The 16,070-nt window shown below is 43.0% G+C and overlaps 1 protein-coding gene across 1 annotated transcript; it reads right to left on the reverse strand.

Annotated features, from left to right (window-relative positions):
* Positions 1-9,498: 9,498 nt before the first annotated feature.
* hinfp (histone H4 transcription factor) lies at positions 9,499-15,945 on the reverse strand. Its single transcript, XM_080040424.1, has 9 exons — positions 15,528-15,945; positions 14,892-15,112; positions 13,936-14,047; positions 13,700-13,852; positions 13,499-13,576; positions 12,927-13,047; positions 12,680-12,818; positions 10,690-10,814; positions 9,499-10,576 (listed from the first exon to the last, which is right to left on the reverse strand). The coding sequence occupies exons 1-9, from the start codon at positions 15,682-15,684 to the stop codon at positions 10,261-10,263; spliced, it is 1,422 nt and encodes a 473-aa protein (XP_079896550.1). The 5' UTR covers positions 15,685-15,945; the 3' UTR covers positions 9,499-10,260.
* Between the last annotated feature and the right edge of the window lie 125 nt (positions 15,946-16,070).

A 16,070-nucleotide genomic window follows, 5' to 3' on the forward strand; every position in this document is an offset into this window, starting at 1 on the left:
ACTGAAAGCCTGCAAAGGAAAGGACAGACACCTTAGTTTTCCAAGCTTAAAGGGGCACTATGCAGTTTCAGCGGAGGGGGATTTTCTTTTTTACGTTTGCAGATCCTTTACAAAATGTACTAGCTCTACATGTAATTTTTAGTGTTTGAATAATTCTAAATAATTCTTTAGGCACCTGGAACCAAACTTGACACCAAAATGTGTCTCTAAACAAAACTGTGGGCCCTCCATTTTTCTGTGAGGAAAGTTATTTTATTCGGTTATGGAAATATATCTTAGAAAATGTTAACTTCTCGGACAGACCCAAAGTGCACTTTTTAACTCCACTCTCCGGCTTCAAAAGAAGAAGGTGCACTCTTTCCTCTTATCCCCTACATGTTCATACATAAGGAACATCAGCTTTGGTTTCATTTTCATTCAAGTAGGGTAAATAAGTTCATCACAGATCTGTTACCAACCATTGGCTATAAAACAAGATTCCATTATCCTATGGTTGACTGACCAATAGGCCTCCATACAGCTGATAAGAGAATTAATATTAAACTGTTGTGCCCGAGCAGATGAGTGGACACAAAGGTGTGCTGTAGGAATGATTTTATGATGACTGCAGACATTATCCTAAAAGTAGGTGCAGGACATGATCTGATTAGAGTTTATTTTATGGACTGGCCGGTTGAGGGGAATGAGATTCTGAGTGTGAGGAGTCTGGGTCTGGTTTCAGTCCAGCAGTGCGCCTATGCTGCTGAATCTCATAAACTCCCTCCCAGACTAAAGTGTCTGCAAAAGCATGTAGTGGCCGCTGGTCCATTAGTTTTTCCAATAATATGAAACTAAAAACAATGCATTGGTGTCATGATACTGAAGATGTCAGGACATGTGACATCAATCACAACCATGTTACAATTTCATTAGTCCGGTAAAAGTCAATTAGTCATTTCAGTTAAGAATACTCCAGTACGAAATGAAATGAACAAACCTGATTATGTGCATGATTTAAATGAGTTTTCAAAAGCTAATCAAGTGGCGTACAGTACTAAATAAAGAGCCCTGTGATGATTAGTTCAAGGTTTCTGGACGGTCATACTTAAATCAGATAGATGAAAAAGACGAAGTTGTGGGTTTTCTTGTATATTAACTGTGCATGGTTGCATAAGGAATAACACAGCTTACATACAAAACCACCTGATTTTGTCAATAAAAACTTAAACTGATATAGAAATGACTACACCATAAACTGTTCTGGACTGCTTTGAACATTCTGTACTTGAGTGAACGAAATCAGTAAGCAGCACTGGTGAAACCCAGAAACCCAGGTAAAAGCAATAGCCTGTTCTTTATGGTCTAACTCTGCTAATTAAATCTCCTCATGTACTGTATCCTAGCATGAACGCATTTTCACTGTAAACAAAATGCATCCCCTGCTGCCATACAGTACTGTAGTACTCCCCAGCCACTGCCTACCATTCATGACCAAGGCCTATATACTGTATGTGTAGTAAAATATCCATCTGAAGAGGTCCAGGGAAGAAAATTGACCATGACTTCTATTGACCACCCTGCCATTAGTGCATTTCCATTACTAGCCTGCATATCAGCTCTGTAAAACACTGACAGGCTCTAATGGCCTCTTAGTCTGATGAAGGCCTCCATGTTGTGTCATGTGCGGCCCCAAAGCCAGGACACGTGAGCACACGCAGCCACAGTTTAAGTATTGCAGGGGAGGTTGAAATATGGTTATTAAAATATGTAGCTTGCAGTGGTTTGGTGAGTCTGTGCCCTGCCCCTGCAATGACATGCCGGCCAGTGATGCTCCCAGCTCTCCGAAAAAGCACCTGTTAACAACAAACTGATGAGCATGAAAACATGGAGACACTGTTTCAAGCTGTAAAATGACAGTGGCAGTGGGGAGAGGTGACTTTTTTTTGATAGATGAGTCATAAATGAGGCTGTTCTGAGTAGCTGCATGTGGTTCTACCATCCATCCCTGCTGTGTAGCATTCACTCAATCACTCAGACACACGCACTGCAGGCATATAGCACATACTTATTATTGTGTGTCGAAATGACCAGGTGAGCAGTTCAGCCCTAGTTCTCCTCTCTGGGTGAGAGCAACAATGCTCAGTTGATCCCTTCAGACGAAACAGCACAATGCCTCCACATCAGAGGGTACTCCAAACAGTCCCAGCCAGTGGGGGAAAAAGAGACACATAAAAAAACAAACACAATCCCCAAGAAGCTCACTGTGCGCCACAATCCAGGAAAAATCCGAATCGGTGGAGAGGCATTCAAGGACCTGATGTGAGCTGCGTTCTTCTCCTTGTCAATATCTCTCGGGGTGCGGCGCACATCGTCCCGCATCCAGCACAGCAACTCCTGAGATTAAAATCATGTCCGGCCTTCAATCTATGGCTGCATCCCAGAGAATCGTCAGGAGAGGAGGATGTCTGTCATGCTTTTCTCCTCGTCGGCAGGATTTATTCCTTTGATTAAACCCATCCGTCCCGGTATTGCATTGAAACACTAACACACATCCCCCAGCATAGAGGCGTTGATGGCAATCTGCTCCAGTCCCTGGCAGCTGGCATGAAACAAAAAGAGCCGAACAGTAGGACACAGTAGCCTACTGCAGATGCTTCAGCAGCAGCAGCTCGATATCACAGCAGCCGTTATCCTCTTACCGGTCAGTGCGTCTGTGTGGTAGGCTACGCACGCCGGTCTGGGATACAGGGCGTTGCTTGCTACTGAAGTGGGGAAAAAATACTGTTTTGGTTTTGATTGTTTCCACCTAATCATCACCCTGAAGGTCTTTTTGGTATAAATATTTCCCCCAAATAAAAAAAATATAGAATATGTTCTAAAGCCAAAAGACGCGCAGTGGCCTATTTGATCGTGGACACGTGCCCACGTCACCATAAATACATTTTAAGGATATTGTAGAGATGTTATCATAGGCTGCAGCACTGACCCAAATGTCGGAATGACTTCACAGGTAATTACATTAATTCAGATCAGATTGACCGCCACTGTCCGTTTCATTAAATTAATTAGCCTCTCAGATGCCAATTTAAACCTTTGAAGAATTCCATTTTCTATTCAGGGACTTTGGGCTGTAGTCTCTGGGGGAATGAGAGAACTGGGAATAATCCCAATGAAATTAGGATCAAACTCCGCTGTGAATAAATTAAACTTTAAAAAAATTAAATGTATTTCCCACCCTGTCACATAGCGTAATATCGATACGGATATGCTACTGCTGTTGACAGGCATTGTAAACATGAGGGAAGTCTTGGTCTTTCGAATTTAGGCCCCGCTGTCTCTTTAAAGGCCGCACCTGCGCAGCTGCCTGGTGCTGATGCTGCAGTGCCCGGGTTATTTTCGGTAAAACGGCCGGGGTTACTAGCGTTCAAGCGGGCCCTGCATGCCTTACATCACCGCAGAGACGAAATCAAAAACCATTTTTAGCCAATCGCACCTGACTTTTGATAGGACCAATTTAAAACGAGTTCTATCACGACGTATACCCACGAGCAATTTCAGCACAGCAACCCCGTATCCCTCTGTGTGAGTTGCGTCCTTCCAGTTCATATGATCAGCCAGGACCTCATTCATAGATACAGACAGTGTAAACCTGGATTCATCACATTGATTGCAACGCTAGGATAGGCTACTTTATCATTTGGCCTGTAAATCAACACAGGCTTGCAAATGATTAACCAGCCACGTATTTGTTTCTTGTTATTTTTCTATAACTCTCTATTTCTCTGAAGGAGACTAGTCCGTCACCAAAATAAAGCCAAAATGCACTGTTGTTATTTGTTTCCAGTAGCTAAATGTGCTGCATGGCCATTGTTTAAGCTTAACACTGCATACGGAGAGGGGAGGTGCTACAGTACAATCTGTTATTCTACTTCAAAGGGCTAATCTTGATTGCATAATGTAATATCTGCCTATTACGGATAGAGATATACCATTCCTTGCTTTCCCTCCTGAATTATAGGCTCAAGTTTGCACACATACCTGATAAAACAACCATTCTCTACATGTCATTTGAAGCAGAGCATTAATCAACCAAATGATCATGAAGTCCCTTCAGAGATAAAAGTGTTTCTCTATTCACGAACCACAAGTTAACAGTGACCGATTGTCACACGAGTGAGGTATGAGCAAACATAGTTCTGGTTTCAGTCTGTGAATGTCAATGTTTGAAACCAACAAATAGGCCTTTGCAAAGTTGCGCGGCGACTGCAGGTGTATTGTGTGTTCTGGGACTGGGGTGTGGGCTAGTCACACTATAAGTACTGACTGAGCTGAGGGGCTATCTGACATCTGAGGGGGAAAAAAAAGACTACAGGATGGCACCAGGAACAGCTGTTCTCCTTTCTGCAGGCTTTCTTCTCCTGTGGACAGGGGGAGCTCTCACAGACTTGGGTGAATATTCGAGAAAATATTATAATATATATATAAGTTACTATGGTGTTGAATATAACTGGATGTAACGCGGCATGCAGGTCCAGAGACTGTCCCGATCAGACTGTCGGTGGAGAACGACCTGTCCAACATGACACCTGAGTCCTACTCCGGCTCTGTGGTACAGGGAGGTGTGCTGCTGGGCGCTCTGAGGAGACTGCAGGAAACACAGCAGGGCTTCAAGTAAGACCACCCAGGACACCCTCTTTAATACCTCTGCACATCTTCCTTTATAGTCTTGACAGTGGCACAGCTGTTCCAAATATAAAACCGCCCAGCATGTTTTATCTAAGTCACATTTTGCAAATTTTCAGGTTCAAAATTGTAACTTTGGGCAGAAACTGTTTTCATGATGTAGTGATTTAAAAAAAAAAAAACTTTATATTTCTCACATCGCCATTTCTAACTCTTCTCTTTTCAGCCTCTGTCTAAACGCTCTGTTTGAGAGCCTGTCTCTTTAAACCCTGCCTTCCAAAAAGCCAAGTCTGCTCTGATTGACCCTGAATCTAACTGCCGGTTAGATTCAGGGGTATCTGGGGGTGTGCTTTTCACATATGGAGTCAGTGCTAAGTTAAGTTGGTAATGGGGGTGCATGACTTTTTTCCTTATGATGTCATTAGGGGGGTAAAAATCTCACTGGGGTTTTTAAACACAGGTTTTCAGATAGGTGGATATGGAGAAAAAGAGAAGGTGTTTTTTTCTCACACTTTGAGAGTCTCTGAACACACTGGGGACCCATATTAAAGCATGAAAATGTGTATTTTGCATAATAGGCTACCTTTAAGCCGGTGGTGATAAGACATCTCGACTATCTGTGTATTGCCAGGTTCACGGTGAAAGAGGACCCAGACTTCGGCCTGTTGCTGGAGAGTGTGAATGGAGTAGCTGGAAGTGAGCGCGAGCACACGTACTGGGAGATTCTGTCAGTAAGCTCAGGGGAGTACAGCAGGCTGGATGTAGGCGAGTATCTTCCCCCGGAGTTTCAATACAATTCTTTGGTTTCAAGTATAAAGATGGTCTATTAATAGTTCCTCATTATCTTCAGATTGCTATGACTGCATGACCTAGCCATGACATCTCAGAGTCTGGTGTCACATTTGAACTAAAATGTCAATGAGTTTTCTGATCTAAACTTTGAACACTTTCACAGGAATCGGCTGCTACACCCCTGGCGAAAATGAACACATTATCCTGAGGTTCAGCACCTGGCCACAAGTGTGAAGGACGAGCCGTTTTGTCTGTAACCCCTTCGAGATCAGATGTGGAAGAGAATCAAACATTATTTCATTGTACTTTTTTTTGTATTTTGTTGCTGGATTATCAGGCTCTTGTTAAATGCAAAGTGGTGCTTAAACATTGTGACCTGGTTTGTGAGAATAAACAAAAACAGCAACATCTAGTGGCTTCCAGGAGCAATGTCATTCATCAAATCAAATGTACTGTGTTTGCGCATTAAGTTTCACAAACTCCACTGTTTAGCAAAATATCACACATGAAATATTTGAGCAAATAATCACATTTTAGTCAGTTATAATGAATTATTCGATTCAGAAATATGTAGTTAATAGTATAAGAAGGACATATCACAGGAAGTGTACAGGCGGTTCAGAAAGGTTGAACAACACATATAGGACTTTTATGAGTATCATAATTCTTCGGCTCTTGACAACTGCCCTACTACTGCAGATTCAGGCTTCGGATGCCCATTGTAAACATTTCCAAAAGGGACCTCATCACAATGCTGCAAATAAACAAGGTACTGGATAAAGAAAAATGGCTGTGAACAAAGCATATAGTACAATAGCAGATAAAGCACAAGTATCTTTTCTTTTTTTATTAGTCCTTTCGTAATGCACCAGACATAATTTCACGTTTACATAATCCATCTATATAAAAAATAAAGATTTGATTTGACAACAGATTAATTCTAATTTGCACAAGAAATACTTGTTCCCAGTCTACTACCTAAGAACTATTTGCCGATAATGGGCCTACACCACTCTAGGTGTTAACTCTGACCCCTGAGCTCCCTGGCTAAAGCTACTCCCTACAACAAGATTAAGGTTTCATCCTTCATCTCTTTGAAGGACAGAGGAGGAGGAGGAGTGACGAGACCGAGGCCCTAATCCCTGGGGTTTCCCTCTCTCTCTCTCCTTGGTTTTACCTTTATTCCCCGTTTTCTCTTCACAGACACACAGAGTATGTGTGATATTTATTGCAGGTAGAATCTGACAAAGATGAAATAATAGCACCAGGTGAGTTCAGCGAAGAGGAGAAGGCTGTTTTGATCTACCAAATACTGCAATACTGTGAACAATAATTTGCCTCCCCTCAAACACATCTCAGCATCTGACAAGTTTTTAGACTGCTTTAACTGAGTTTCTCTTTTCATTTCCTGACCGTTCACCACTCATATTTACTTCAGCGGTTCTGCTATGCTTATCATTCACCACTGACTCAGATGGATTTGAACCCCAGTCACGTATATGTTATCGCCATTGTGTGAACTCCTATATATAGGAACCAGGGGGACATTGTCGGCTTCAGTCTGCCGGAGGGATTAAATTAATGAAAAACATCCACATTTTGTTCCACTGATTTGTCCCCACAATAGGATGCCGCAGTAAAAACTATGCTTCCACTGTGTATTTCTTCTTCATCTGATGGGTCAGTGGACAGTCAATGTAGTGTTTTCTCCCCGTTTTAGCCCGCAGATGCTAAAAACAAAAAATACAAAAGTGCTCTTTGTATGGAATTCCTCATAGAAAGACTGCAAACCACATTCAAGAGTGTTTTCACCCAGAAAACACGGCAACATATACTGTACTTGCTCATATTACATCAGTTCAAGTCCATGATTTTATTTGTGTGGTTGGGAGACGACTCACCACATGACAAAGCGCAGTCACAAATGCAAGGGACACACTTTGCAAAGAAGCGCTTCCAGCCAGTCTCCTTCTTCTTACAGTTGTCTAAACGAGAGCAGCCTTGTTTGGGCGGGCCGAAGTAGCTCTTGTAGGCGCAGGTGGAGTTGCACGTACCATTCAGTTCCCTCTCACTGATTTCAATGCGCCCCCGCTGACACATTCCTAACACAGACAGGGCAGAGAGAATGAGCAATGAGCGAAAAACCTTTCATAAGGGATCATTAAAGGTTCAGCGATTCTGGAGAACGCTTGTTTTCAAAATCACTTTTTTTGTCAATATCCGTGAGTATCTCCCCACAATCTGCTTACATGTCCATATTGTGTGCGCGCTGACAATACAATCTGGTGTTAATACACAGCCTTGGATCTGTAAACTGGTATGTAAACGAAAGGGTAGGCAATGTAAACAAAGGGGCCCATCGTAGCTAGAAACATACCCGTTCACAAAGCCTAGGCTGTGTATTAACATAGGGAAAAAAAATGTCAGAGCACAAACAGTAAATCTACAGACAGGTAGCAGATTATGAGTAGATATTAATTGATTTTGACAGAAGTGAAGTATTCTCCAGAATCACTGACTCCACCTTTAAACCATGGTGTCTTTCTGGATTGGCGTTTACTCACGGAGGCAGGTAGGTTTCGGGGTCCATGCGCCGCTACTCTGGCAAGAGCTGGTCGGGTTTCCCAGCAGCATGAAGCCAGGGCGACAGGTGTACCTCACAACAGAGCCCACCCACCAGTCGCTACCATACACTGCTCCATTGTAGTCCACATGCGGCCTCCCACAGTTCACTGTCGCACGAAGCAGAGCAAACGCAAAAGCAGAGCATATCACTGATCACACAGATTGTCCTTAGTTTAACCGAGTCGAAAATGTTTACCGAATTCTATCTCATGCCATTTTTTGTGGCAGTCTTACCTCTACACATGGACTTATAGCCAAGCCAACAGCAGCTGGAGTCCCCACAGCGATCTCTCCTCAGCTCCTGGTGCCGCCCCATGCAGCCTCCTAAACAAAGGGGTGCCGACCCGGACCAATAGATGTCGTCTATGAAATCTGGTTGGGGATTCCATTCTGTGTCACCTGCAGTGGAATTTTCTTTTTGCTAGATTTTTCATATGCCATGACTGGGCAAACATCCATATATTTATTGAAAACCTCAATTTCAAAATATCTATAGGCTTCAAGGCCAAGATGTTGATGTATTGTTGTTAAGATAGTGATCCATTAACTGTTCCATGACTAAAGAGACCAGCTCATGATTGCAAAAGAGCATTAAAATGGCATCAAAGGAGGTCTTACCACTAACCTCCACCTCTTGAAACGACTCAGGAAACTGCGAAATGGCTCTTTGGCAGGACCAAAACAACAGCAGCAGCAGAGGATAGAACCTCATGGTTCCCATCTTCTTCTAGTGCAATCGGTTCCAGACGGATCCGGAAACTAAGTCATAGTACAGTTCAGCAACCTGTCCCTTCAACTTCTCAGCAGGGTCAACAAACGTGGAGCCATTAGAAGCTGTCCCAGTAGTCCACTGACTGCAGAGTGACGGAGCAGACAGCAAGAAGTAACACTGCAACTGAACTAAGCTGCGTGTGCTGCCTAATCTTCTACACACAGCTAATGCCACTACGTGCTGTACGGCCAGCCGTGATTGGACACACTTGCTTTGGCAGAGGGTTGCCATGATTTAAGTCACCTGATTACCAGATCTTTTTAAAAGATCAAGGGTAAAGGGGGATGAGAAGCATAAATATTTGTCACCAAGCCCTGCTACTGTGTGTATCAAACAATTATACAGTACATACAACGTTTTGGGCTTAAAATTCTATTTATCTAATGGGGGAAATTCTCACTAGACAACATGTGTATCAAGAGCTCAGTCAATGCATTTCAGATGAAAAACATACGTGTCCATTCTGGTAGAGCCTGATTTAATTATGAAATACAGCATCAGCGGAGCAATTACATTCAGCATAGGGCAACCTATTCAAAAGGACAGATGGTGGATACAACGCACGTAGTCATATGAAATGATTAACAACAATGTAAATTCCTCTCTTAAGGACGAATTACTAAGAATTATTAAGTAGTGAGGATGTTGTGCAGCAATAAAAGAAAAACTGCAAGGTGAAACATTAACAAACAACATGTGAATAAGACAAAACACTTTCTGTTTTTTGTAAACAGTTTGTCACAAGTTTAATCAAATTGTATATTATTAAGCATTAAAAAAATACACACTCTTTGACCTAACAAAGTAAGACCTCTTTGCTGGATCCACATATTTTGATAATTCCAACTCACTTTTAGTGTAACTCAAGTCCATAACCCTCAGAAAGGATGTGGCTGATGCATTTCGAAACTCGAGGCCGCTTTCCGCATCAGTTAACCAACGACCAAACATTAGGCAGTGCTGCATTGGTTTTTACCTGTCTGAATATGTTATAGAGGTACAATGGATGACTTGAAAGTATTATAAAAGTACTGACAAAACCGGTTATCCACAAGCCCAACATAAGTAAACAAAGCACATAATCACAGGTTTTAAGTTATAACCTAATATAGGCTTATATTCAATATGGGTCCTCATGGAGTACGCATTACTTAAATTAGACGTTTTCATTTATCGTCAAGTGCCTCACTTCTTTCTTTCTAAGGATCAAAGCTACGTCTTTGTAAAAGTCCCGATTAAAGGCTCATGAACTCCACAGAATTCTTCATACATTGACCATGTACGTGTAAAAAAAAAAAAAAAAAAGCTGAGCTGATAACACAATGTCCAGCCAAGTACAGGATGTGAATGGTCGAGTTAAAGTCAAAGTCAAAGCACCTGCATTCCTTGCTGCTGAGGGGTCGGTATTCCTAGAGTAGCTGCATTATGGAGTCCTCCCCTGTGTGTGACAAGCCTCCAGTAAGAACATACACCATGCCCTGCTCTGTGCTGACCGAGGCCTCCTCAGTGCTCTGCTCCTCTAGCAGCACCCCTCTGAGCTCTACCACCGGGGATCCTTCCCCCATCCCCTGGCCCTCTGTCTGTCCACTGTCTTCATCCTCCTCCTCCTCCTCCTCCTCCTCCCCTTGTCCATTCGGTCTCTCCCTCATCAGCTGCTCTGTCAGCTCCACGCTCTCGTAGCGAATCAGCTGCAGCCGCAAGAAGCCGTCCTCGTGCTCCTTGTACCTGACGGGAGTGATGAAGAGGCCATCAGTGCTGCTGCAACCACCCCACACACAACTCATATTGCACTGCACTGGATTCATTTCATTTTAGAATCTGGTGTGGCACAGAATTACCTGAACCTAGGGTGTCCAGAGGGCCATTTGAATTGATGCTTTTTGTGCAGATGAACAGTTAGGTTGCCGCCCCTGGTGAAGCACTGGTCGCACACATGGCACTTGTAGCGAGCTGCAAATTTCCCCTGGTTATGGAAAGGAAACATTAGTAAAGCTAAATTATTTTATATGCATTTGTTACATTTGAATTTAGCTGACATATGCATGTATATACAGTGGAGGAAATAAGTATTTGATCCCTCACCGATTTTGTAAGTTTGCCCACTTACAATTTTTTTTGCCGTCTATAATTTTAAAGCTACGTTTATTTTAACACCGATAGACAATATAAAAAAGAAAATCCAGAAAATCACAAAAAAAAAAAAGATATAAATTATTTTGCATTTCATTGAGTGAAATAAGTATTTGATCCCCTACCAACCATAAAGAATTCTGACTCCCAGATTAGTCCTCGTGCTTTAAAAAAGCTACTCCTAATCTCAACTAGTTTCCTGTATAAAACACACCTGTCTCAACTTGTTACCTGTATAAAAGACACCTGTCCACATGATCAATATCAAACTCCAACATCTCCATCATGGGCAAGACCAAAGGGCTGTCTAAGGACATCAGGGACAAGATTGTAGACCTGCACAAGGCCAGAATAGACTACAAGACCATTGGCGAGAAGCTGGGTGAGAAGGAGACAACTGTTGGTGCGATTTTTCGAAAATTAAAGAGACACAAAATGACCCTCAATCTCCCTCGGTCTGGGGCTACATGTAAGATCTCACCTTATGGGGTATCAATGATCATGAGAAAGGTGAGGGATCAGCCCAGATCTACACAAGAGGAGCTTTGTTATGATCCCAAGGCAGCTGGGACCACAGTCACCAAAAAAATCATTGGTAACACACTGCGCCGTAATGGATTGAAATCATGTAGTGCCCGTAAGGTCCCCCTGCTCAAGAAGGCACATGTACAGGCCTGTCTGAAGTTTGCCAATGAGCACCTGAACGACTCAGAGAATGCTTGGGAGAAGGTGATGTGGTCAGATTAGAACAAAATCAAATCATTTGGTATCATAGTGACTTGCCATGCTTGGTGGAAGAGGAATTCTGACTATGACCCCAAGAACACCATCCCCACAGTCAAGCATGGAGGTTGAAGCATTATGCTTTGGGGGTGTTTCTCTTCTAAGGGGACAGGTGGAAATCACTGCATCGAGGGAACTATGGATGAAGCCATGTACCATGAAATACTGGGTGACAACCTCTTTTTCTCAGCCAGGTCCGTAAAAATGGTTCGTGGATGGGTCTTCCAGCACGGCAATGACCCTAAAAATACAGCAAAGGCAACAAAGGAGTGGCTCAAGAAGAAGCACATTAAGGTCATGGAGTGGCATAGCCAGTCTCCGGACCTTAATCCAATAGATCTGTGGAGGGAACTGAAGCTCAAGCGACAGCCTCGAAACCTTAAAGATTAGGAGAGGATCTGCAAAGAGGAGTGGTCCAAATATCCTCGTGAGATGTGTGCAAACCTGGTCATCAACTACATGACACGTCTGACCTCTGTACTTGCCAACAAGGGTTTCTCCACCAAGTACTAAGCAACGTTTTGATAGGGGATCAAATACTTATTTCACTCAATGATATCTCAAAATAATTTCTATCTTTTTTTAATGTGATTTTCTGGATTTTCTTTTTGATATTCTGTCTATCACTGTTAAAATAAACCTAGCATTAAAATTATAGAGCGTTCATTTCATTGTAAGTGGGCAAACTTACAAAATCAGTGAGGGATCAAATACTTATTTCCTCCACTGTACATATGTATGTTTGCATTTTTATATATTCACATATAAACATTATATACATTTTCGGTGTTTTTGCTGTCTGGACTGGAATGAAAAATGAATTAAAAACAAATGTAAAATTAAAAAATAAAGCTATGATGACATTTAAACTGAGTGCAAATGAACAATACATTAAAAGACCCCACCCCCATTTACCTCATGCTCCTTTTTGTGATGAATCTTCATTGTTACAAAGGAACGAGAGGTGAATCCGCAGCTGGGAGCGTTGCAGTGGAATGCCGGCTCGCTGCGGTGGGTGTCCAGGTGCTTGCGCAAGTCAGACAGATTCTTACAGCTGCAAGTATACAATCAGATGTGTGAGTAGGAAGGACACAATAACGCAAGCGTGTTTAACGGCTTAATCTTATTATGCATTGATCTGGGCTTCAGAGGAATGCTTCACCTGTATTCGCAGTATTCACAGCTGTACGGCTTCTCGTTGCTGTGGCGGAACTTAATATGGTTGCGAAGTGAAGAGGGTGACGGACACGTCATGTCGCACAATGGGCATTTGTAGTGGCTCACTGTACCAACGAGAAAAGGACAATGCCTGGATTGTTGTCAACAGTGCATATCATGATCAAATGATCAAATAAACACTAAATAGGCCTTATTTTGTCAAGAAAAACTGGAAACAAAATATTTTAAAACTTCACATTGTTGCTTTAATATCACAACCATATATCTACCCATCTATCTATCACATAGATTTCTTTGGAATGTGGGTTGCTTATGGGATGCAGGGGTCTAGAGAGTTTTCTATTGCTCCTGGGCACATTTAGGCAGAAACACAATAGACAGTGTGTGTGAGTGTGTGTGTGTGTGTGTGTGTGTGTGTGTGTGGGGGGGGGGGGGGGTCATGGTATTAAAAAAGCAAAACAAAGTTGAATTACATACTGGAATTAATTTCAAGTCCTTCACAGCCTGTGGGAACAATAATTGGTAACACGACAGTACAACGAAGGAGGGACTGACCGTGGGCTCTCATGTGGTCTCGCAGTAGTCTCTCTGTTGCAAACCGTTTAGAGCAGTGAGAACACTGGAACCTCTGACCTACAGCACGCGCATGCAAACGCACACACACACACACACAATCACATAAAGCAAGAATGACTACACAATAAAAAAAATATTACTTAAATTGAAAACACTGTAATTATTGTGTCCGATTCTTACCCTCCATGGAGCTCTGTCGTATGATATGGTCAAACAGTTTGGTGTTGCTAGCGTACATCCCCCCGCAGCCAGGACATGCCACCAGCTTCTCCTGTGTGTGGCTGCGCAGGTGCTCCCGCAGCTTAGGACGCCCTTTAACGATGGCCTCGCAATCTTCAAAATAACAAGCTCAGCTTGGAATTCTACGACCTTACCATTCTTTAAAATCTTGACATAATCATGTTTAAATGACATACCTTTCCATCGACAGCGTACTGCGAATTCGCAGTTTCCTGCCGGTATGTCTATGCTCAGGCTGTGCATTTGTACATGGCGATAGAACCACTCTGGGTTCTCAAACGGTGATTGCTGTAACAAATGTGCACAGAAAGGAGAAACACATTGCCAGAAATATTGAGAGCTCTAGCAAAAAAAAAGTCTTATGCTGTACGTAAAAGGAAACTTAAAAGGACTGTTATTATCTTAAGTTTACAGAGTAGGGGAGACCGGGGCTGTAGGCACACTTTTTACTCTAGTGAAAATTGCTCATCCCCTAAACATCTTTCAATAGTCATTCCTACATTAAATTCAAGCTTAAGGTGTTGGCTTGAAATGTGTACCCCTCACTTTTTGAGCTTGCTGACGTAGTCCATTCGCGACCCTTCTTCCCCACAATAATTGTAAACAATGGCGGGAAGAGGTTCACGAGTGGGTTCCGGTGCGATCGCAAAGTGGAGAGTTTGCTAGAAATTTGGACCGGCGACAGTATTCAGTCGCAGCCATGGTCGCAGCTAAGACCCACAAAAATTCGGAGGTGTTTGGGGCAATCCGCGACTACTGTGTTCTCCATTTTTGTTCTACTAATTCCAGCAGCGAGTACGCTTGGTGATGACGTATGTATCGTATTACGACGTGATGGCGTATTTATGATGGCACAATCGTGCCCGGGCCACGGCCTTTGGGAGCAGTGTGACCACGGGCCAGCGGGGGAGTGGGGAGGGGATCTTCCTGCAGCACGGAACAGGCAAACTTGCCTAGTGTGAGTGCGCCCTTACATACCAAAATTTCACAGACAGTGCCTTCTGGTTCCGAGATGTAACGATTGTGACAACCAACCCGTGTGACAAATAACCCCATTCTCCCCTACCACACCTTGCATACTTCACTGACGCTTGCATGCATCTAGAACACTCAATATACTCCATCAGTTTACCTCACACTCCTCCCATTGGCAGATAAAATTGTCTGGAATTTCAGGGATGATGTTGTGGCAGCCGATGGAGCAGCTGACGATGTCTGGCTGGGCGTCAAGCACCTGCTGACCCAACTGCTTCAGCTTCATGTGGTAACAGTGGAAGAACAAATGTCGCCGCAACTCTTCAGGACCCTCCACAGAACAGAAACCACAGTCTCTCCAAAGACAGTTTCTCTCCCCTGGATACAAAGAATGACAGACTTTGCATTAATTTAAGATTGTTTGTTTTGTTTTACACAGACAACAGACTACTAGTTTATTTACCTCGGATATAATCATGAAATGCAAGTGCAAGTATTTTGGCCAGGTCCCTTGGTTTAAGAGGAATTTTGCCCTCAATCTGGTGTTTCGAAAGTGGAACAGATGCTCAGTAAAATTGATGTCAGCCAAGTGAAAAACATTACACTGTTTGGCCATAAAAACACCTTTGTTCCCACAACCCTTGTTTCATTTTAATCCCATTTGCGGCAGTGCAGTCAAATCAATATAAATCAAGTCAATGTCCCACTAGCCTACATCAGGGATGCACTATTTCAATCGCTTAGGTAGTCCCTCCACAGGCAGAAACGTTCTACTATGATACTAACAACTCACCTTCTGCCTCCTCTTCCTCCTCCGCCATGTTCCCAGCGTTAAGGTGACCCTCCGCGTGCTTACAATAGTTCTCCATCCGAGTGAACGAGTCCTGACACGAGCCCCACTCACAGTCCAGTTTGAGCGGTGTCTTATGGACTTGCTTGCTAGGAGGCATCTCTCCGACTCAGCGTGGGCTCTAAATGTAGTTTGTTTTAGACAGACAGTTGCTGTAAACGTCGCCCAGGCTTGACCATCACCTGACGTGTTTTAACCAGTCAGTCTCTAAACATTCACCAGCTCCAATTAAAGCATGTCCCTGCGACACTTTGACGGAGAAAACAACAAAAAAAGTCAAATCCTTACTTTAATAGGAGCTTAAGCACAATAACTAGCAGTTTATTAACGCTGACATGATGTAAATACGGGAGTTGTCTCTTGTGCCAGTAACAAGTACGCGGGGCTGTGTGCAGCTAATGTTTCTCCAGAAACAACATATAAGTAAACAGTTCCGGGTGTAAATGGTTCCGCCTCAAAATCTACCTATTTTTTTTTGGACAATCA

Source organism: Ammodytes marinus, assembly GCF_949987685.1.
Source record: "Ammodytes marinus genome assembly, chromosome: 14".
NCBI classification, from domain to species: domain Eukaryota; kingdom Metazoa; phylum Chordata; class Actinopteri; order Uranoscopiformes; family Ammodytidae; genus Ammodytes; species Ammodytes marinus.

Excerpts from the sequence above, each read along its gene's own strand:
- hinfp (XM_080040424.1), bottom strand. The coding sequence starts at position 15,684 with ATGCCTCCTAGCAAGCAAGTCCATAAGACACCGCTCAAACTGGACTGT. Across the intron at positions 13,853-13,935 it reads AGTACGCTGTCGATGGAAAG|ATTGCGAGGCCATCGTTAAA; the intron begins GTATGTCATTTA and ends GTTATTTTGAAG. Across the intron at positions 12,819-12,926 it reads TGTGAATACTGCGAATACAG|CTGTAAGAATCTGTCTGACT; the intron begins GTGAAGCATTCC and ends GTATACTTGCAG.